We start from the raw sequence: 22281 nt of genomic DNA on the forward strand, positions 1-22281 counted from the left end.
ACAGGGACCAGTAGCTGCTCGGTTATTGGAACGTCTGAAATCAAGGATTACAGATGTGTTGAATCAACCACACTTGAATTTGGACTATTTACAATACATTGTAAATCAAGAAACATTCATTGTGACGGCTGCCTCAAGTACTTTAAACATCCCAGCTGAAATTGTGGAGTGTCTTTTATCCCTGCAAAGTAAGATCCACGTAGCTGTTTCCCAAGAGAGTCCCTGTGCTTTTAGTAAAAGCAGTAAACTGCTACTAAACTGCTGATAGTAAACTGCTGTCAGGACTCTGACTAATTCTATTGTTTGGTTACACAAGCAGTAACTGACATGTGGTTAGCTTGTAAGCTAAAGCAGAATGTCTTAACGTCCATAAACTTCATATTATTTAAAACAGTACAATTTCATGAAATAAACAACTAAATAAAAATAAATAAATGTTGGATGTGTTATTTACTTTACCTGTGATGATGATGATGATGATGCTTCCCCGACGGTGTCCATGTTGTCAGCCATCCTTCGGCGCATTTTTCGGGGTTCGATTGCTTTCCCCTGTGACCTGCCTGTGACCTGCCTGTGACGTCATTTCAACAGTTTTTCGACTCGTACCCACAAACTTGAATTCGTGTTCACAGTGAAGACTCGTAGTCGTAGAAATTAGAGTTGTATTCACAAGACTTTGCACTCACAGCTTTTAGATTCATACTCACATAAAAACAATCCTAACCCTAATAATTTATCAGACTCATGTGTGTGACAGCAGAATTTTGGGTACAACTTTTTTATTTACACACAAATGTTTATCATTACAAATACGAATGCTTATAACATGGACACATCTTTTTTGACAGCGGTCTTACTCCATAAACCTGCTGGTAAAGCAAGCATCCGGCTGTACGTATGAGACAACACTGCCCTGCTGAAGTTCACCCAAAAGTCAGCACGTCGTGTGCACAGTATATGGAAGTGTTCTAATGAGACACAAGGTTTGCCTTCTATCTCACACACCAATGGACTCAATTTGTTTCACAGATAAGTAGATCTTCTCATCACCTTTAACAAGCACACACTTCTGACCTCACCCACACCACATCAAAGTAATGATGCTGCATGTTTTCAGAGCTGCAACAGTCCTGAAACTTACCCAGGAAGCCTGTGATTAATATACACTTTTTATACTCATATGGATGGTTTTTGTATGCTGTGATGAATAATTGTTGGGTAGGAGGGCTTGAAGAATTCTCTCTCGCTCACTCTGCAAATAATGTAATGTAATGCAATGATGCATTGTCTGAAAGAAATAATACTTAGTGCAGTGGTAAGGCTCATTAGGCGTTGATATATCACTATATATATATATATATATATATATATATATATATATATAGATATAGATATATATATACACATGTATATATACATATATATACATATATATATATATATATATATGTAGAGAGAGAGAGAGAGAGAGAGAGAGAGAGAGAGACTTCAGTCACATGACTTGGACTCAAGTCTGACTGATTAGGGCTGAAAAAGAATAGGGCTGGAAAAAATCCTTTATCAAGATAGTTTATAAAAAAATACATATTTCCTATTCTGCTGCGTACTTGACCTGAGCAATTTGATTTGAAAATACTTGACATATTTCCACAAGCCCAAAGAGGAAAGAACATTTTATTTAAAAATTGTGCCACAAACCAATTAATTTCCCTTCATTTCCTGAATCAACTAACATTCTTCATTGTCAACAAGAGGACACTCTATTCCTCAAATTCACTTTGATGCAACCATGAGAGAGAATGAAGGACAAATAAATAGAATTTTTAAAAAGCTTTCATGATTTTTGTAAATGTACGTACATCATTACTATGTTGTTGGCATTACATTTAGTTAAGACTTCTTCATGACTTGCTTCAGACTCGAAAATACAATCTTGACTTGGGACTCGAGTGCAAAGACTTGAATTGAGACTTGCGTAACAATGACTTGGTCCCACTTCTGGTATTCAGTGTGAATGTAAAATCAAAATCACTTGTATATATTGTATTTTCTTTCTTATTTGTGTTTGGTATAAGCTTTCCCCATTCAGACCCAAATTCAACTGAACCTGGCCTGACAAACACCAGTCAATCAATTGTACCTGTAAATGTCTCGAGCCATCCCGAAATCTCCAATCTTGGCCACACGGCCCGGTCCTTTGCAGGTCAGTAGGCAATTCCGAGCTGCAATGTCCCTGAAAGAAGAGTAAAAACACAGACAGGCTGTCAGGCTACTGTGTGTACTGACTGCTTGGTCTGATGGAGATTGGTCACCTTATTATTTATTATGTGATTATAAGTCTCACAGAGCCAGACACACTCGGCTGCTGATCATTCATTCTGGGATAAGAGGGAAAAAAAATGCTCTAGCTTAACCTCTTCTACTCTGACCCTCCTTTTTACTCTTTAAGCAAATGTAACCATTTTTAAGCAGTCTAAAATTGACAAAAAAATGGTTCCAATTCGCTCCAAAATGCCACTTTGGGACATCAAAACCTTGAGGAATACCATATATGCTGTGATCTGATATAAATAAAATGTTTGAAATTGTTGAAATTACAGCAAGAATTGAATTTTTCGGCAAATAAACGGTGAGCGCTTCCGTTCTGGAAACTGCTGAATATCCCCAAGCCATCCATCCTCCGAATGTCTTAGGTCTCTAGTTTGTGGCTGTAAAGTTGTAAAGTTTCATGTGGCTGTGATTATCCTTGAGGTCAAGTTAAACAAATTGCTCTCTCTACAATGAAATCCAACTATGGGGACTAACATCATCATATGAATAAAATTGGGCTCATTGAATCCACAAGAGTCTCAGCTTTCCAGTCATGCAAAGTTTATGCAAATCCAATACTGTTTAAGGACCCCTGTAGGCAGAAATATTCAAATACAGCAGGTGAAATAACACATTTTACTACATGTTTTTTTTTGTGCTAAAAATGGCATGGGATTGGCATAAAGTGGGCATGTCTGTAAAGCGGATTTTCACTCAGATATCAAAGGGTGAGAGGTCAAAGGACCCCTTTGAAAACGGTCTTGTGTTTAAACTGAGCCTGCTGGGCTGACAGAAAGTGAAACCAGTCATCTGGGGTTGTGCTAAGGCCACAGTGATCCTGCAGAATAGGTAGTGGACGGGAGGGGAATGCTGTCTAAAGTACACGCCCAATGGCAGATTTCTACCAACAGTCTGGTGAGTGAGACTGTATGATTGTGAATACTATATGGGGGTATAGAAGACTTCCACTACTGAACATTGACATTCACACAGCTTTTCTCATGCCTCGTCTCTTCACTAGTTCCATACATTTGCATCTATAAGAGCGCTCCATGTATGAAACACCTACAGACCTCTGTGGGATCTCAAGTTGCCCCGAGCAAGCTGGTAAAGTGTACAGTTTCCTACAGTGCCTTTATAGCTCTGCCCACATGGTGCATCCGGAGAAGAGATTGAAATGTTCCACAGTATTTGCAGGCACAGTGGGTTAGAGGAGAAAATTCACAAAACTCATATTTGCACTGTACCGGGTTGGTTAGTCTTTGAGAGAATGTAGTAGTTCACACAGCATGCTCTGCTCCTGTCTGGGGAAAAGAAAACAGAGCCCACACACTGTATTCTGCTCCCCAGGCGTCTAACTTTCTTAACATCTTAAGAAGTGACGTCGTGAGCGCGCTGCTCCTCATCACACTAAAGACAAGTGTGCACTGGGGACAATAAATACCCAGAATTTAACATCAAAATAACATCATGTGACACTGTGCTCAAACTGGATCATGAGATAGGGCAGGGCTGGAAATGAAAAACTAGCAACGATCCAAACCGAGCTCTGTGAGTGTGTAGACAGCAACACATTGTTTTGATGTTTAGCCTCCACACTCTGATGAACTTGGATGTGAAATGACACAATGAGGATAAAGTAATAGTTCAGACTGATTTAAACTGAGGGCTTTTAAGACAGTATGCATGGTTGCCCCACTTCAATGTGCCAGAAGTGTTTGGAACTATCCAACTCTTAATATTATAGTACTACTTCAAGTTGAATATGAAATAATTCAGTATGAAATAAAAACAACAATATGTCAAGGGCATCCATTTGGTACTCAGTTTGAATCCAATTTACACCGAAGCAGCTAAATGAGTCATCAAACCAGCTACAGAGAGTTTACTAAATTGTGGTATTGCACCACAACATTTCCTCTTGATGAAAAAGTAGTGAATGAATCAATCCATTTAGGGGAAACTCAGAAAACTGAATCGTTTCTATCGTAGCATAACTGAAATCAGTATACAAACACACTCAGAAGCTTTATAAAGTCCTTTTCTGGTGAGGTGCTGCAGCTAAATTCAAGTAGTCCTTGTTTAATGGCTCGGAAGAATTCATGCAAATGATTTGCTTTTGCTTGTAGGCAAGGACGAGCCTTGAAATGCAGCAGTAGCTGTCACAGACTGCTGGCTGAGGGCTTAGGGGAAGGACACGCTGCTATTGTACATGCAGCACAGCGATGTGGGAGCCGGCTGTTATTAAAAGAATCTTAACTGGCTTCATACTGGAGACCTTATTTACAGTTCATTTTAACTGCAGCTTAAAGACCCATTTCACTGCAGCACTTATAAAAACAACCTCTTGGTATTAGTCTGTTTTAACACCTGAGGTTAGATTAAAGTGTCCGACTCTCCTCAGCACAGTGATTCTTTACAGTAAGCTATTGCAGCCAAACAGACATGTACAAACCTGTGTAAAACACACAAACACATCAAATTCTGTGTTTATATTTACAAAAGGTTTATCTGTTTGAGCATTAGATATCTGGTCCTTATACTGTATTTGATTGAATCTATTTTGCAAGATGTTCAAATTAGTGCATACTTATTTAATTTATTTATTTATTTTTACAGCATCCAAACTTTTTTTGGTATTGGGGTTATATACAAATTATACATACATGCAAGGCAGATTTTTTCATATATGTAGCACATATGTCACTAGTACATAGTATATGTGTCTGAAGATTGTATATTTACAAAATATCAGTTTGAAAAGTAAAATATTGTCTTTGTATAGTTTTTCAATTGAAAATATGTCAAAAAGGATTAAGAAATGATCACATTCTGTTTTATTTACGTGTTAGACAAGGTCCCAACTTTTTTATAATTAGTGTTTTTCATAATATTTGTTAATTGTTAATAATATGAGTTATGTTTTATGATGATTTTATGATTTAATAATATAATAAAATGTGTTTTTGCTATATTTACATTTTTTTAATCTCTCTATATATCTATATCTATCTATGTGTATATATATAATAAATCATTTGTGTTTTTAAACTTACATTTACATATTAAATATATATGGGAAGCTTTTATAGTCGCAACATAAAATACAATATAGAAAATCATCATATAGATATTTTTAATATATATAAATATACACATTTTGCTTATTTTGGTAATTTCATATATATCATGAACCTGTATCTTCGTGTATCCAGAGGATGTATAAATGTGATCGTCTATAGGTGATATATATTGCAACTTCACTCTTAATGTTGGGGCATATATGTTCATTTCCACCTGGCAATCTGAGTACCAAGCCTGCTGTAAAATCAAGTAACGTAAGAGTAACGTTACGTCATCACGTGACCCACTGGACAAAACTAACAGATAATACCACCACAGAAAGAAGCACAGCAACACACAGAGAGAGCATTTAAGCTGTGGTTTAACCTGTTGGAGCACCCCACAGCTCATCATACAACCCTGTAATCCCTGAGAAAAAGCTGCATTTTCTGACAGCGGCTACTCCTCCACCCTACCTCACTCACCTGCCCTTTACTCAACCCCAGAGTAAACACACCTCCATAAAAATTGAAATTAGCCTCAAGGACAGCGTTAGGATGAATTTTAATACTGGCTTGAAGGCAGAAAAGCAGGCTGTATAGAAGCTCACGAGCCTCCGGAGAAGAGTCGGCCATTAGATGGATTGATGGGGCTTTACTGAGCCACGTTGGGGCAAACAAGGTTTAATAGGCCTCGTTTGTCATTGGCCAATTCCTCGAAAGTCAATAAGAGACATGAAGGAAGAAGGATGCACTTTAATTGTCTTGATGTGATTGTGGCAGCAATTTTGACCTTTTTTCCTTTTTGACATGAACTTGACTTTCCTCTATGAAGGAGATCTTTGATTTTAAAATGATTTTGTCACCAACCACTGTGTGTATGGATAGAGAAGGGGACTTATGTCTTGGATACAGACCATAAAAAGCCAAGCCGGCTACCCCATCTGGCTGCTCTGATGCTAAACTCATCACTTGTTCTTTCTGAGATCACACAGAAGGCAAAAGGCATGCAGAGTCCATATGTTACGCTCGGACGGATGCAGTCAGCTCATAATTGTGGAGGAGAATTCGACAAATGAATGTGGACTGTTTGTTTTCCTTTGCCGTCCATATGTATATGCATACCCATATGCGCTGTAAACTGTTTGTTTTTCTTCCTGGCTAATCTGTTTAGGTAGGAGGAATACAATACATCCTCTCGCTGTATTTGTTTATGTTGATTTTGAATATTCATATGCAAAATGTGCTGTTATCTCATCTGGTGGAGTACCTGTGTATAAATTGGTTTTCCTCCAGATACTGGCAGCCCTTAGCTATATCTCTGGCCACATTGAGGAGGTCCACCATGGTCAGGCTGGACGGGTGCTCCTGAACAAACACAGAAATACCCAGAATGTAATATTAGTGAGGCAGGTTTGGAAAAAAATATTGAGAATGTAAAAGAAAACATGAGAATATGGTTGAAATTCTCACTGATACAAGTTTGAACAGAACAGAAGTTGTAGCTTAAGTTGGTAAGAAAGAAATGCACTATTTAATGACTATGTGCACTTGAGCGTGATGCAGCAGTGGCTCTCACCAGCCGGGGTCTGGTCTCCCTCAGGAAAGACTTGAGGTCTCCTCCGGTCATCAGCTCCAGCAGGATGAACCTGGGCATGGCTTGCAGACTGACTCCTATACAGCGCACAATGTTCTGGTGGCTGAACTTACTGCAGGGACACAAAACACAGCAGGGACACATGAATCAGGAATCAGGCTCGTTTGACAGACATAATTTTGTTCATTGTATTAGTGGCTCTTACCTGATGATCAGTGCCTCCATGAGGAAGTCCAATTCATCTTGTTCAGAGCAAACCTCAGGAAGAGTCTGTTGTAAATACAAAACAAAATCTCAGTGTAATGAATGCTTATAAGTTTTATATAGTATATAGCCTATAGCAGTTATAGAGAGGAAACAAAATGATGTGTTTTTGTATTATGTTTGAAGTGTTAATGCAGCCGACTGAAATAAAAAGCTAACATTATGCTTTAGCGAACTAAATGTCACTACCATTAGTGTCAGACGGTCTCAGCTGTTTTGAAAGCTAGTGAAACTTTAGCCTAATATATTGTTCATTAATCGTACAATCTACAAGAGTTTGCAAGAGTACTGAAAAACATGACTAGAGGCTGTGAGGAGGACTAGTGAGAGAGTTCCCGTCCATGTCCAGTGTGATGATGTTTAATGTCCCAGACAGCCACTGTAGTCTCATTTAGCCACTTGTAAGCAACCACCTTTTCAAGGACACTTAAAAACTTAAAAATTCACAAGTGGGGTAAACAAATTTATGTATTTTTGTGTTATGTTTGAAGTGTTAATGCAGCTGACTGAAGTAAAAAAGCTAATGTTATGTTATAGCGAACTACACATCACTACGGTTAGCTTCAGACAGTCTCAGACAAGCTAACCAGCAGTTTTAACAAGCTAGTGAAACTTTAGCCTAATAAATTGTTTATTAACCTAATGTACAACCTACAAGAGTTTGCAAGAGCATTGAAAAACACAACTAGAGGCTGTAGGGAGGACTAGTGAGAGAGTTCCCGTCCATGTACAGCATGATTATGTTTAATGTCCCCGACAACCACTGTAGTCTCATTTAGCCAATTGTTAGCAACCACCTTTTTAAAGGACACATAAATAGTTCAAAATTCACAAGTGGGGGAATTTACTAACGTATTTTATATTGTAAAACAAAACGTACATCTCTCCCGCCTGTGTTAACCACAGACCTTATTTTAGGCATCGGACCAAAAACCCATTCAAAATCTTCATTGAGTTTGAGAGAAAAGGGCGCTAACAAGCTAACTTACTTCCTGGTATAAGAACTCATTCCTGCGGCGCTCCATGACATTTTGTTATAATGTAGCGCCTGATGTGTTTCTCCCTTTAAACTGAACAAGGTGGAGGTTTGATAGGCCGATCAAGTAACTATCTTGAATTTTGAAATCTTGATTCCACGATTCTACGCTACTTTATCATCAAAGTCCATCTTTGGTTCGTCTTTTGACTGAAATTACATACTGTGTGCAATGCAAAACATACCTCACAAAAAGTACAAAAGTTGATGATGTGTTATTCGTTTAGAAGCCCCTGTGGATCTGATTTGATTCAATAATAGACTGGCTGAGACCTCACCTTAACTGCCACCTGCAGCGGACTTGGTTCACCTGGTATTCCCACTGCCAGCCCTTCATAGACTTCACCGAAAGCACCATGACCCAAACCCCTGGAGACACATTTATTATTTACAGTTACATCCATATTTCACACATTAATCTGAAACCTTCACACAGGTGGGGACAAACAGGAACCGTGATTTCTAGACTGAAGATATGAGAAGCAGCCAGCAGTAAGATATGTCCTAAATATAACTGTGTCCTCTGAATGATCACCTTCAGTGCTAAGTACTAGGAAAAGAAATAAGAGCCATGAAAGAAAATCAACAACATCTCAGCAGACATGCTAAATTAGTGGTTCACCAGCTTTTCAGCCCCAAAAGACAAATAACTGTCTCCGTGTGACACCTTGCTGCAGATGTCAAAGTGTGGAAAGTTGAGTTTCGATTACCCCCTCTGCAGCCATTTTACTTGATTCATGAGTTAAATAAATCTAGATCCAGGAAAATATTCATGGGTTCACAGGAAAAACAATTAATCACAAAGATTAAGAACCGGAATGATAAACTGGTGAACTATAAACACATGAAAGATACATTAAAAATTGAAAAGAACCCTGCAATAATCATTTCCCAGCCGCTTGGATCACCGCAGTAGGCCTATACACTGTGAGACTTCACACTTTAATATTGCAGGCTTTATTTAAACTTCTACTTCTCACACCATGCTGTATTCATGAGCCCATCCCATTTAAATTGTCTGTACGAGTCTGTTCACATACTTGAGTCAGAAATGTCCCCGTAGATGTAGGCAGGTGTATTCAACTCATAAAGTCTTTTTTTAAATCATGAGATCAAAATGTCCCCATTATAAGACTCTTGATTGGGCTCTTTTACCTGGTGAGGGAGATATTACGGCGCGGCACTTCCTTCAGGTCGTTGACGGACGCCGTCTTGCCGGCGAAGCAGTAGTTGGGGTTGTAATCGGTCATGATGGTGGATGCCCGCAGCTTACTGAGCTTGCAGTCTGGACTCTGCAGCTCCAGCTGAATAGACTGCAGCTCAGTGTGTTTCCGTCTGTACACTGGTGAGATGAAAGTGAAAGAGTTTCATTCCACTGCTGAGATATCCCCAATTTAAAAAAGCAAACAAAACCTTGAACACATCTTGTAGAAAATTATTGCTGGCAGCCAAAGCACACAAAGTGGAAAGCTTTTACAGTTATTATCCCTCTAAAGACATTTTGCTTGTAATACATCAATTTTTATAAAATAGATTTCCTTTGTGTCTGTGAAATATTGATCCCTCTTTATTCAATGCCAAATTTGTCTTTGGAAAAATATTGTTTTATGTATTCCAAATATATTATTGTATTATTATTTTTGATGCATTTACGTAAGCAGCATTTTACTGTTACTTAAATACTACTTAATATGCTTATATATGGTTTAATTTATAAACGTGTGTAATCATTTTAAATGTGTCATGTTATTTATATTAAATCTCGACCTGAAAAGTAATTAAAGCTGTCAGCTTTATGTAATGGAGTAAAAAGTGCAATACTGCCCCTAAAATGTAGTGAAGTACAAGTATAAAGTTACATGAGGAAATACTAAAATTAAATGTACTTAGTTACATTCCACCACTGATAATATGCCAGAATGAAACCGTCAATGCATAAATATATCTTGGAGATGTGTACATGTAAAAAGACACAGTCACATGTGGATGCACACAACCAAGACGACTTACACCTGCTTCCTTTATACAACAAAACAAATGTACTTTATGTAGAACAGCCCACTGCATCAAGACACTGCTTTTTCTCTCTCTCACACACACTTTATAGTGCTAGAAGCCTCCACCTGAGCAGGGAACACATTAGTCGTAGGGAGAATTGTTTATGTGTGTATGCTTGTGTGTGTGTGGGGGAGTTATTTATTTACCAAGTGCTTTCTAATGTACGAGTGCTGTCAGCCACCGGCTAAGCAGCCATCCATCATTAGCACATTTCATTCATCACGGAGGTAGCCATACACCTCCTCAGCTCCCGTCTCGTCTACTGAGTGTAGGTGGGAGTCTGTATGTGTGCAACTGTAAGAATGAGCGTGGGTGTGTGTGTGTGTGTGTGTGTGGTGTGTGTGTGTGTGTGTGTGTGTGGAGGAGATGATAGCTCAATGAGAGCATATATGTCTCGCTGTAATAGCCTGAAAGCAGTCGAACAGACGGATGTCTGCGCTCGCCGCAAGGTCCACTTCCCATTCTGACAACAACCTGTTAAGGACCGTCTGAGAGGGACCAGGACAGACACTGGAGAGCTGTGTGTGTGTGTGTGTGTGTGTGTTTGTCTGAGAGAGAGATAATATGTGTTTATTGTGCAAACAGAAGATAGAGCAGAAAATACAAATACTGATGTAATGTGAACCTCTAAGGCATTTAGCAGCTCAGGCTGGATCTTTATGGTCAGGAACAGCTACTTCAACCTCTCCCACTTTCTCCATGTTTATTTTGTCAGCCGTAGATTTTATTGTGTTCATGTCATATTTTTCTTGTTTGTTCTCTAAGCCAGCTGTTCCGAATGAGTACAATTATGACCCCATTTTCATCCCTAAAAACCTAATGCAGATGCAATCAGCACCCGTGTGTCAGAAGCCAATAATTGCCATTTGAACACATTTACCTGTGTTCATACATGTGTCGAAACAAAACTAAACATGGTCATGGTCATGGCTTTTAGTTACGCCACCCCTTTATCATGGAACAATTTGCAAAATAAATTGAAATTGTCTGAATTGATAACAATCGGTGAATTTAAATCGATTCTAAGGAATAAAGAAATCATTTCCCTTGGTTGCTGTGACTGCTCCTTATAAGTCGGTTACTGAGGCTCCTTCAGTGTTGTTGTGATGGCTGTATTTGTATTTAATTGTTTATGATAACTGTGTTAAAATGTTGTAACTTGTCTCTTTTTATGCTGCTTTCTTGGCCAGGTCTCTCTTGGAAAAGAGATTTTTTAAATTAAGACTTTTACCTGGTTAAATAAGGATATATATTATGGCACTTACCATGTCTCTTTGTTACCCAACCTAACCAAGTAGTTTTATTGCCTAAAACTAACCAAGTAGTTTTGTTGCCAAAACCCAACGAGGAAACTGAAAATCATTTTTAAAACATAAGAATAATAACTCAGCTTAGTATCAAAACTGGTTTCTCAGGGAGTTCAAACTCCAGACTTAGGTAAAAATCCTGTGTTTGGGCCACTTATCCACAACGACACCTGCATGTACGTTATCATTCTTTATACTACTTGAAGGCCAGGTGGAACTAGCTGAATAGCTACCATGTGACAATTCGGGTCCTAAAAGACACTCTAAATATATACAGCATGCAATTGCTTATCCTCTAGAATCAAATATGCAGACTTATACTAGATTTGTATTTGCACTGGAAATGAGCATACCACATACTGTCTTTTTACTTTCCTTACTGACTTACTTATCATGACTCCGGACACGGCCAGCAGCAGGGTGGCAATGAGGGCTGATGTGACCACAGACAGAATCAGCAACGGGTGGGAGGGAGGCTCCTTGGGAGGCACAACAATAACACCTGCGAACACACAGTAGTACACAGTATTACTGTTAAGGTTAGGAATGGATTTCAGGTAGGGTGTGTTGTGTAGTGAAGTGGATAGTCTGTGAGACTGCTGTTCGACCCTTTTGGGGAGGCAGCAGGGACACCTCTGCAAGACAAGGGGAAACAACAGCATTTCACAGTTGTTATCTTCCCCAGAGGAGTATTAACATTCAGTTCTCCACTCTGATCCCCCACTTAATTAATGATGTGAAAGCGATGACACAACAGAGCTTAGGAGCAGCGACGACTGCCGCATGTCAATTCACTTTTCAGTGGCAAGGGAAGATCTCATTTCACTTGTCTAAGCCCAGGAACAAATCTGCACACCGAAAGCGACCATATTGAGATTGTGACCTTTTATGACCTAGCATCATAGAATTATCTACTGCTTGTCATTACTGAGAACAGATTTGCAAATCATAGGGCAGGGAGATACTCTAGGTCATTAAGATAGCATTGAAATGGTAATAGCCCTGTTATTTTGCTTCAAATTATAAAGTGACATTCCGCTATATTAATTCATTTCCGATCTGCATTCATATACTCATGATTCATCTGAGATTACAAGTCATAATTGAAGAAGCAATTCGAGGTCCAGAGGGGTTTGTCTGCATTCCTTTGTTGTAGCTTAACACGAGAAAAAGACACGGCACATGTGGAAAACCGATCTTTAGTGAAGGTTGACATGGTCTAATGGGCAGAGCCAGTTGCATAGACTTAGGCTCATTAGGCCCATTATGAAATGCTTTCAAAATCCCTTGTATAATATGAGTATCCAGGTGAAGCCTTTTAGTCTAAATCCTTGACATGATGAGATAAAGACCATTTATCTGACTGTAGTGCGGCGATAAATCACAGAGCAGGACTGAAGCAGCTAATACTGCTACAGGTATATCCATTTTCATTAACGGGTTAGCTTATCCTACGGATTGATTATTATTATGAATGATTAAGGCACTATTAAAAAAACGTTTCCTCAGATAAAGATTCAATAAAGTACAGAGCCTCCCAGGCTTAATTACTTCTGCAGATTATTTCATTATCTATTCACTGAGTCACAGTCTATTACAGGTACAATTACATTCAGCTTCACTCGTTTCTATGTTTGGATTAATCTCATATGGAAGAGAGGGAAGTGGACCATGGTTCTTCATTACAAACTGTAAAATATGTGTGTCTGTGTGTGTGTGTAGAACTATATGTCAGACCTGTAACGTTGATGCAGGACACCCTGTCTGGTGCCAGGACCAGGTCGTCATCACAGTAGCACACGATACTGTCCTTGGTCTCGTGACATTCACCGCTCTCACAATGGCTGCAGTTCTGCACAGGACTGATGATCACCTCTCCATCCCCCTCCATAGCTACACACACACACACACACACACACACACACACACACACACACACACACACACAGTGTGAGTGCAGAGAAAAGGTTTCCAAAATGAACACAGTTTGATTAGAAATCTCCGGGATGTCTCTCTGTAAAATGAGCACAAGTTCAATAACACTTTAATGCAATTTACTAGAAATGATCCTAATAAAGAGTGTAAGAGGATAACTTTCCTAGGTCTTATTCGCACCACCATCATCACCCTGCATACAGCCACTTACACGAACCATATAGGAATAATAGCAAAGAATGGTGGAGGTGGTGGAATACACTTCCTGTCTCCTAAGTAGCTCGGTCACCTCTCCATGCACTCCTTTGGAAGTACATGAAAAATACTTTATTCATATTCCCTTTTGTTAATATTAGATATTCAAACAAGGAACAGTCACATTTAGCATTAGGATAATTCGTTATTTAGGATGTTTGTAAATGTTTTTGACCCAGTCTTGCAAACTTAACGATAAAGCTATCTCTGTTGCCAGATCTCGTGAGAATCAGTTGAAAAGTTTCAAAGAAATGTCTAAAACAAAGTTAATTTTCTCCTGATTTGTCCATCAGAAAAATGCAGTTTTTGTGTCAGAATGACATATAGCCTGTGAAAAATGGGTGTGATATTTACTTTGGTAACTCTGTGACAAAAGACTCATAATCTGTGCTCGCTCTCATTTTCTCTTTGGAATCAATGGACTACTGCTATTGTCCTTAAGGCATGTGGCAGTATTTTGGTTCCCTTGTTCATCAGTATATATTTGTTTTAAGTCTAACTTTTGCTAGCCAAAGAAGCATCCCAATTAATATCTCGGGCTGCTCAGTTTTACAGATTGATTGATAAGTTGACAAAATCCCATGAGTGTTAGTTGATGAAGGATTTCTTTAGTTGAAGCCATTTATATCACAGTTAAAGTGAGCTATGGATATATCTTGCTAACCAAGCTAGCAAGCTAATGTTAGCTGGTAGCCTAGCATCCTCCTCCCCAGCTCAACCCTCTTATCCTAATTTGGTCACGTATGGCTCCAAAAAACCAAGAGTGTTCAAACAAACATTTAAAGTTTAGTTCCTCTATTGAACTGAAGGTCAAGGAGGTACATCTTGCCTTCGTCCTGAGCAACGCTCACTTCTTCTATTTGGCTATAGGTTAAAGGTTAAAGAGAGAACTTCTTCTCATATTTGGCTATGGGTTAAGAGAGCACCTCTTACTGAACTTTTCCTGAAAACCGGTTAGAACTGGATCAGGGTGCAGCTATTTTAGTAAGAAACATACACATAGGCCTCAAAATAGGGAACTAGGAATCATACATGTATGACACCATAGTTTTGAAAAGACATAAACCACAGGGTGACCAGTATGGGTTGGCTACTGCCGTCATCATCCTAAATTGACCAATGATGAAGACAACTGTGAAAAGAGGAACTTGTTAGCACTTCGTTCTATAAATGGTAAACTGTGTTCAGTTGTTTTGAGTCTTTGGTAAAAACCAAGTCTAGAACAAAATAACCGGGGCAGAGTGCGGGAGGCAGTGGCAACGACCAAAGTGCCAAACTTGAGGTTTTAAAATAGTAGTCCACAAATCAATAGTGACGTCATGGTGGCTACGTCCACTTCCATTATACTGCCTGTGGTTAAAACTGACAGAACCTGGATCCACGCAGCATCAGAGCTCCGTCTTCATTTCACGAAGAGCATTAAACAGGTGGTACAAACTATGAGAGATGAGCTGAACCAGGGTGTGTCATCATTTTGTGTGGAGGGCTACCATCTTGCACGTTTCCATTCCTGCCGTCTTTTACCTCAAACTTAATAAATTTCCTGATTGGAAGTGAAGGTGTGTTAATCAGCGAAACGATCTGCCGTGGTCTTGGCTGGAACGAAACCTGCAGACTCTGCCCTCCACAACAACACGACCGCTCAAACCATCATAAATTGTTTTACAAACATTTTTACAACAGCCATTACTTAATTTACATTTAAAAAGATCCCATTCTCTTAATTGTAAAGTACAGCAAGCACGGACAAACCAGTCTAACATGAATTAGTTATATGGGGCTGTCGGTGAAGCCTTGTACTGTTTAGTAAGCAAAGCAAATGCACTCATCTGCAGAATCTATTTTCTCTCATCATTCTGTTATCAGCTTTATAAGTACAAATACATAAATCTAACCTAGAAACAGTTGAAAGGTACCAAAGGAGGAATACAAATGTCTCTGAGTACAGATGTTGACTGCATACTAATGTGGGGGTGTGTTTGTCTCTATTGTGGCTCTCCCTTAATGTTCCTGGAGTGAGGAAGGTGATGATGTCTTATACTGAATTTCACAAATATTACTTAATGATATAATTGTCAAACTGAAATGGTTTCTCCACTATCAAAGCGAGATAAGTGTCCCTGTACAGAAAAATAATTTTCCTCCCTTTTAGCTTGTTGAATAATGACTTGCCTGAACTGCCATGCACATGAAAAATTGTATTTTCTCCTCCACACAGGTGGAGTAAGATTTACCGAAGCCCTCCTGGCCTCTAATAACACAGTTATTTTCTTCAGAGCCTACCACCGTCTAGTGACAGTGATCTGCATTCTTCCTGTGACTGCTTTTAAAACAGCCTGTATTCAGTGGATTATGGCGATGCATTGCCTCTGTTAGCATTAATGCTATGATTTTTGATCCTCTTTTAGGTCTTTGAATGCACACAGCAGGGCTGTCCGGCATCACCTGCTGCTTTTTATTTGAGCTCCAGCCTGTGCACTTCAAGCTGGGAAGGAAATTACTGCTGCAGCCATTTGTGATTACAACTTCAAACCACAAATGGCCTTAAACCTGACCTTTACACAGATGATATTCTTTTACGTTATCAAATTACAGATATATCTACCTGATATTTTGCCCTGTGTGTTATGGTAATGATTCTGGCCTTCTGGTAATTCACTGCTTATAAATCATGTCACTTTCTATCGCTTTCCATGCATATATACTCAAACATTTCCAACACTAGTTTCAGGACATGAACAGTTTCTTATATATATAGATGTGGACAACACAGTTCTTACTTTAATATTTATTATCTTTCATATAATGTGTCATTTTTCTTTGTCATGAGGCAACAAAAATGGGGACACTAAAGGTCAGGGATGCTCAATTTGCTTGGCCACTTTTACCAGTTAACAAAGAAACATTTATATTTATCAGATCAAATGAATAAACATTAAAAAAAGCCCAAGGTCATCTTTCTTTGACATTCATTATTTTCAAATGAACTAACTTTTTAAACAGGCACAATATGTTATTAGTGCAATCATTTAATTTACTTTTTCTCTATATAACTGAGTGAAGTGGGATCTTAGATGATGTATGGATGGTCATCACTACGGCTGACATTTTCAGTGAGATTGTGAATCTTAGTACCTCAAGTCAAGGTTAAATGTATATGCAAATGTAAATAGAGCAAAAAAGCTCAACAGGATTAATGGCCCACAGCTCAAATTCTTTTTTTCTTTTTCAAATGTACTGATACATTAACTTATTATTTATTATCTTATCATCTAATTTGACTTGGCAGTTTTCTTTTCTTTTTTTTATGCAGGAACTCTATTTCGACGTTTTTTTATGCTCTGTCACAAAGTTTATTTACATACAGAGTACAGTTTATTCGGGTCCAAGCCTCAACAACGTCGGCGATCAATCTTGACACATTGTCATAGTGCTCCCTTTTGGCGACAGGAGATAACATTTTTTATGCAGTTCTTAATTTAGCCCCCGCAGGAGGTTTAACTCAGACAAATGTAATTTGTTAGGCAGATGTAGCATACAGAGACGTACAAAAAAAGCCTCTTGGACCCGTACGCTAAAACCAACAGGAAGACAGCCATCTTGAATTGAATGAACCATGAGATCCACTTCAAAATGGGTACTTCTGGACAGAGAGAATGCTGTTAAACAAGAACATAACCCAGGATAACAACGGTGCAGGTGGTTGCAATTTTTGTTGTTGTTGTGATTTAAAAAAAAAGGAGTATCACTGCTATCTGTATTTAGAAGCAGTTGTTGCGTAAATAACACACGTTTATTGCCTGACCGCCACAAGAGTTGTATCTGTTGTATTTGTTGTAAGAATAGTATTGATGTCCATATTAAGCTTCATGATCCCGCTAGATGGCACTGTTGATTTAAAGAAAAAGACTGAAATGGCAAGTCAGTGTGCTTTCAACTCTATGTTGAACAAAGCAATCTAGTGGGATCAGAAAATTAAAAAAATGGCTCACTTGAAAACAGATTAAACAAGGAAATTCTACTAAAATTTAAACCATTATTAAAAGTCCCCCTCCAGACACTTTTTAAAGTGTAAAATACTCTATACTCTATACTATGATTTTCTACCAAAAAAAACAAGCTTTGAAAACAAGCTGGAAGCACATCTATTCTTTGTCCCTCATGAGATATTCTGGATCTGGCTTCTGTCCCACACACTGTGGCTGCTCACGTACTGACCGGTAAAAGAGCAGTGGGAGCCAGCCAAGGGTGGCAGTGGTGTCAGTGTCTGGTCTATTTTCTGCGTTAGAAGAAAACACTGGACTGGTCTGGAGTCTGTTGTGCACCAAAGTCGGCAACTAGCAGAATGATAAGTGCAGTTATTTTGCCTGTAACTGGCAGTGCCTGTCACAGCATTAGTTGGACTTTAATTAACAACACAGTTAAACACATAATGTCAGTGTTATTTGCAGCTGAAATTCACTTTTCCTCCAGAGGAAATGAAGCGAGTTTGATGACAAATTGGGGAGAGTGACTGTCGGCAGGAGCATTGCCTCACCAGACAGCACCACCCCTATTAAATCTCAATGTGAGAGGGATACTGTCAAAGTGCGTACTTTGCTACAGCCCAATGGAAGACAATTTTTCAAAGCACTTCAGTTTCTATTTTCCATTTCCCAATTTCTCTCATATTGCCGAGTGAAGGGGGGATCTCAGATGATGTATGAATGGCCATCACTGCAGCTGAAATTTTCAGTCAGACAGTGTGTCCTAGTACCTGTCAAGCTGAAATGTAAATGTGAATGTAAATAGAGCAGAGAAGGGTCAACAGGTCAACACAAGATGTATCCTCCTTTGAAATAATCAGGGTGTGTCTGCACATATCTGCTGCACATTTAGATTATATCCTTTTTTTCTTTTTACGTGCCTTTATGAAGCAATTCATTCTCATCTTGCTGTATAAATCTATATTAAGTATGGGTCATGAAAGCTTGTATTGTAGAAAGCAAACCAGGTGTACCACGGCAGAAACTCATTTAAAATGTCAATAGCAGAAAGAGTTTTTCCTCATCATTTCTGTGAAGCACAAACACATTAACTCTCACCTGCAAACACTACAAAGGTTTCAAACGCTGAATACAAATGTATGGACTGCAGGGTTGACTGTTTGTCTATTTATCCTTTCACGTTACCTTTCAGAGGGTAGAGGAAGGGCTCTCCCTCGGGGCCGAGGAAGGACGTGCCATCGTCACCGTCGTGTTTGGGGTTGTTATCCAAAGAGGTGTTACCACCTAGAAACACAGGAACACATGCTTTATTCGATGTACAAAAACATTAAAAAGCTCCTTTGAAAGACACATAGGACCTTTGTAAGTGTCATGTAATCTGCTGTAATCCCAGTCACACTAACTGTGCCCCCTTCCTACACATACACATGTTTGTATTTACATATTTCCTCCTTGTGTGTGCCAGTGTATTCTAATGTAACAGTTATTTGCATTTTGCTTACCACTCTATTTGCTTTAATGTTATTTATATTTGTTTTAATGCTGTGTGCTTCCCCCTGTTGTTATGACCCAGTTATCTACTGAGGATCATTAAAGTTTATCGTACACGACAAACACACTGCTTAATGATATACGCTGGTGTCATACTTTGATCTGTCTGAATTATGAACAATATATAATCCAGAGTGAGTTATAATGGAGCGGTTAGAGTGAGAGGACAGACAGAAAGGACTCTTTAGGTCACTTGCACCACAAGATGTGCATTTGGGTCAAATTTGACAATGCTTTTTTTTTTAGTTAACTTGCTTTTTTTGGGACATTCCCTTGCAAATCTCTTAGACTAACCTCTGTAGCCTCCGCCTGCGCCCCCAGACATGCAGCCGCCCCCGCCGCCCCCGAAGCCGCCACGGGTCTGCCAGAACTTTTGACAGGCCTGCCCTCCCTGGCCTCCGAGCACCAGCGGTCTGCCACCATGACTGACAGGAGCAGTGTCGTTCCAACCTCCGCCTCCACCTGTCACCGAACACAACACACCTTTGATATGATGTGGAGTAATATGCTGTGTAGTGGATCAGTGTGTGTGAGTGCGTGTGTGAGAGAAAGGGAGAGAGAGAGAGCGGAGGAGCAAGAGAGAGTGAGCTCTTAAATGGGTCAGTGTTGTCGGAAAAAGTGCATGCAGCATTTCTATATAAGCACAGCATCAAGTATACTCACTTATACACAGTAAACCCCTTTTAGTGTTAAAAGCACTTGTAGAGCAGAAAAACATCCCTTAAAAGACACCTGGTAACACAAGATTAAAGTTATAGCTCATAAAGTTAAAACTAATCCCTCCCATATTCCCCAACAGTAGCCAATTTAATTTTCCCCCTTTCATTTCCCTCCCTCTTCGACGCCTGAGAGATACAAACAAATGAAAAAAAACCCACAAAACACTTCTCACCACACTGGCAACAAAACCCGCAAGACATGCTGCATATTTCATTTTTCATTCAGAGAGTTTCCTCAAAAGTAAACCTTGGGCTTTGTGAAGATGTAAAAATCAATATCTTGTGTTTTCTGGGCCGTTCGTCAACTCTGCGCTCATGAATAATGCAACCTGCTGCATGCATGGCTGTAACATTAGACTGGTAGAATGGAGCTCGCCTAACAACGACGGGGGACAAAGTGCTCGATATGAATAATCATGAGTGGGGGCCACGCTGTGTTTTGTTTTTACCAAAACACCAACTCTGGCACACCGAGGTGGAAGGTCTATGAAACCAACACATTAAGACAGAGGTAAACACCTTCAGGATAAATGGATGTGTTTACAGGTAGACATGCAAATAAACACTTCCACTTCAGGCTATCTGGAAACTCAGCTTATTAGTTTGTGTGCATGCAGAGGGGAACACAATACACAGCGTCTTTCTCATGGAAAGATAAGCTATAGACACTACAGTTCTGTAATGAGGTATTAGTCATCTGCTCATCTCATACACACTCACTATGCCGTCTCTCCCTGGAACAAAGCTCTGTGACTTAAGCCCGCTGAACACTGAAGGATTTTCAAATCTTAAGCGATTTTAAAAACGTCAGAGACCACAGACATGACGGCAGATTTAATCCATTTTAAATATTTGCAGCACCAGACAAATGGAGACATAGGATCACGCACTTCACACAACAATCTCATCACTTAGAAACTCGTGATCAAACGTGATTTCAGATAAAAACAAACATGGCAGTTGCCTGGTTGCAATTTTGTGTTTGTGTCCTGAAAAAAAATAAAATATTGATGGTTAAGAAGACGGAATCAGCATGACTTATACATTTTTGAGAGCTACCAATAAACACTAGCATAGTCTCGATTTCCTGGACTGTCGTAAATAATTAGGGAGTATGCCTGTAAACCCTTCACTTTACAGGATTATCAATGCTATCCTGCCTCAAAAAACTACCATGTTACTTTTGTACAGCAGCTTATTATAACACATATTTAGCTTTGTAGTACACAGTGCCCTTTGGTGGGAATTATGAAGAAAATAAGGCAGAAGTGACAAAGAATACTTTCTAGTATCAAGAATAACAACACAGGACCTTTACCCAGGAGACCAGTGTTCATGTCCCATGTGAAACCAGAAGCAAACAATGTTATTTGAAGTAGCAAAACGTAAAGGGATAGTTTGGAATTTTTTTGGGAAAAGTCATGTTTTACCTGCAGTAGATGATGGTTGGCACGTTGCTCAACTCAACTGTATTCTTATGAAAACAGCTGTGCATGAAGCATATAAGTGCATACATTTTGTTGCAGTCCCTGTGAGCAGCAATACAATCATTCTTTTGCTGCCTGGTTCTCCAAACTGGGAATGCATATACCATCATCTACTGCAGGTAATACATTGACTGAGGGTAAGTACCTTATACAACCCCACTTCATAAAAATCCAAACTTTCCCTTTAACTTCTGTGTATCACGCTGTACGTCACCAACATAATTAGCTCAAAGGTAAGTTGTGTTAGCTACATAACTACGCTACATCAGACAGTTATATGTGCCTTTATTTGACTTTTTAACCATCTTTTGTAATATTTAACCATGAACATTTATACCCTGACATTAGGGTATAAAGTGTTTTTTTTGTTGCTTAAACCCAACAACACTGTTTAGGTATGAAGATGTGTTGATCTTCTGTCACCAGTAAGGGTGCTAATTTGGAAAACACATGGGTTGTACTTGAGGGAAGATTCAAACGATATGGTTTGAAGGACTATAATCGGTTCAGTCAGACAGCGAAACATGAACACCTCTGTGATTGTCAGGAGGGGCTGGCTGGACCCAATATCTGCCACTTATCTCCCAGTGTGGGGCCACAATTACACTCACTTAACTGCAACCACAAACAATGCACTGAGTATATTGCATTTCCCTGCACATGCATAACATACAGTCAGCTGCACACACACATATCAAAGCTGTGTGTAGTGTA

At 39.2% G+C, this 22281-nt stretch overlaps 1 protein-coding gene across 1 annotated transcript in view; it reads right to left on the reverse strand.

The window, feature by feature from the left end:
- The window catches only part of alk (ALK receptor tyrosine kinase), a 507772-nt gene that overhangs the window by 16591 nt on the left and 468900 nt on the right, over positions 1–22281 (reverse strand). Inside the window, exons 16-25 of the mRNA XM_059352649.1 lie at positions 19656–19823; positions 18996–19094; positions 13372–13527; positions 12023–12136; positions 9425–9611; positions 8548–8638; positions 7175–7239; positions 6952–7081; positions 6643–6740; positions 2141–2233 (exon numbers count right to left, since the gene is read on the reverse strand). Coding sequence (XP_059208632.1) covers positions 2141–2233; positions 6643–6740; positions 6952–7081; positions 7175–7239; positions 8548–8638; positions 9425–9611; positions 12023–12136; positions 13372–13527; positions 18996–19094; positions 19656–19823 — 1201 coding nt within the window. The remainder of the gene's footprint in view (positions 1–2140; positions 2234–6642; positions 6741–6951; positions 7082–7174; positions 7240–8547; positions 8639–9424; positions 9612–12022; positions 12137–13371; positions 13528–18995; positions 19095–19655; positions 19824–22281) is intronic.

This window comes from Centropristis striata, chromosome 16 (genome assembly GCF_030273125.1).
Source record: "Centropristis striata isolate RG_2023a ecotype Rhode Island chromosome 16, C.striata_1.0, whole genome shotgun sequence".
Classification (NCBI taxonomy): Eukaryota; Metazoa; Chordata; class Actinopteri; order Perciformes; family Serranidae; genus Centropristis; species Centropristis striata.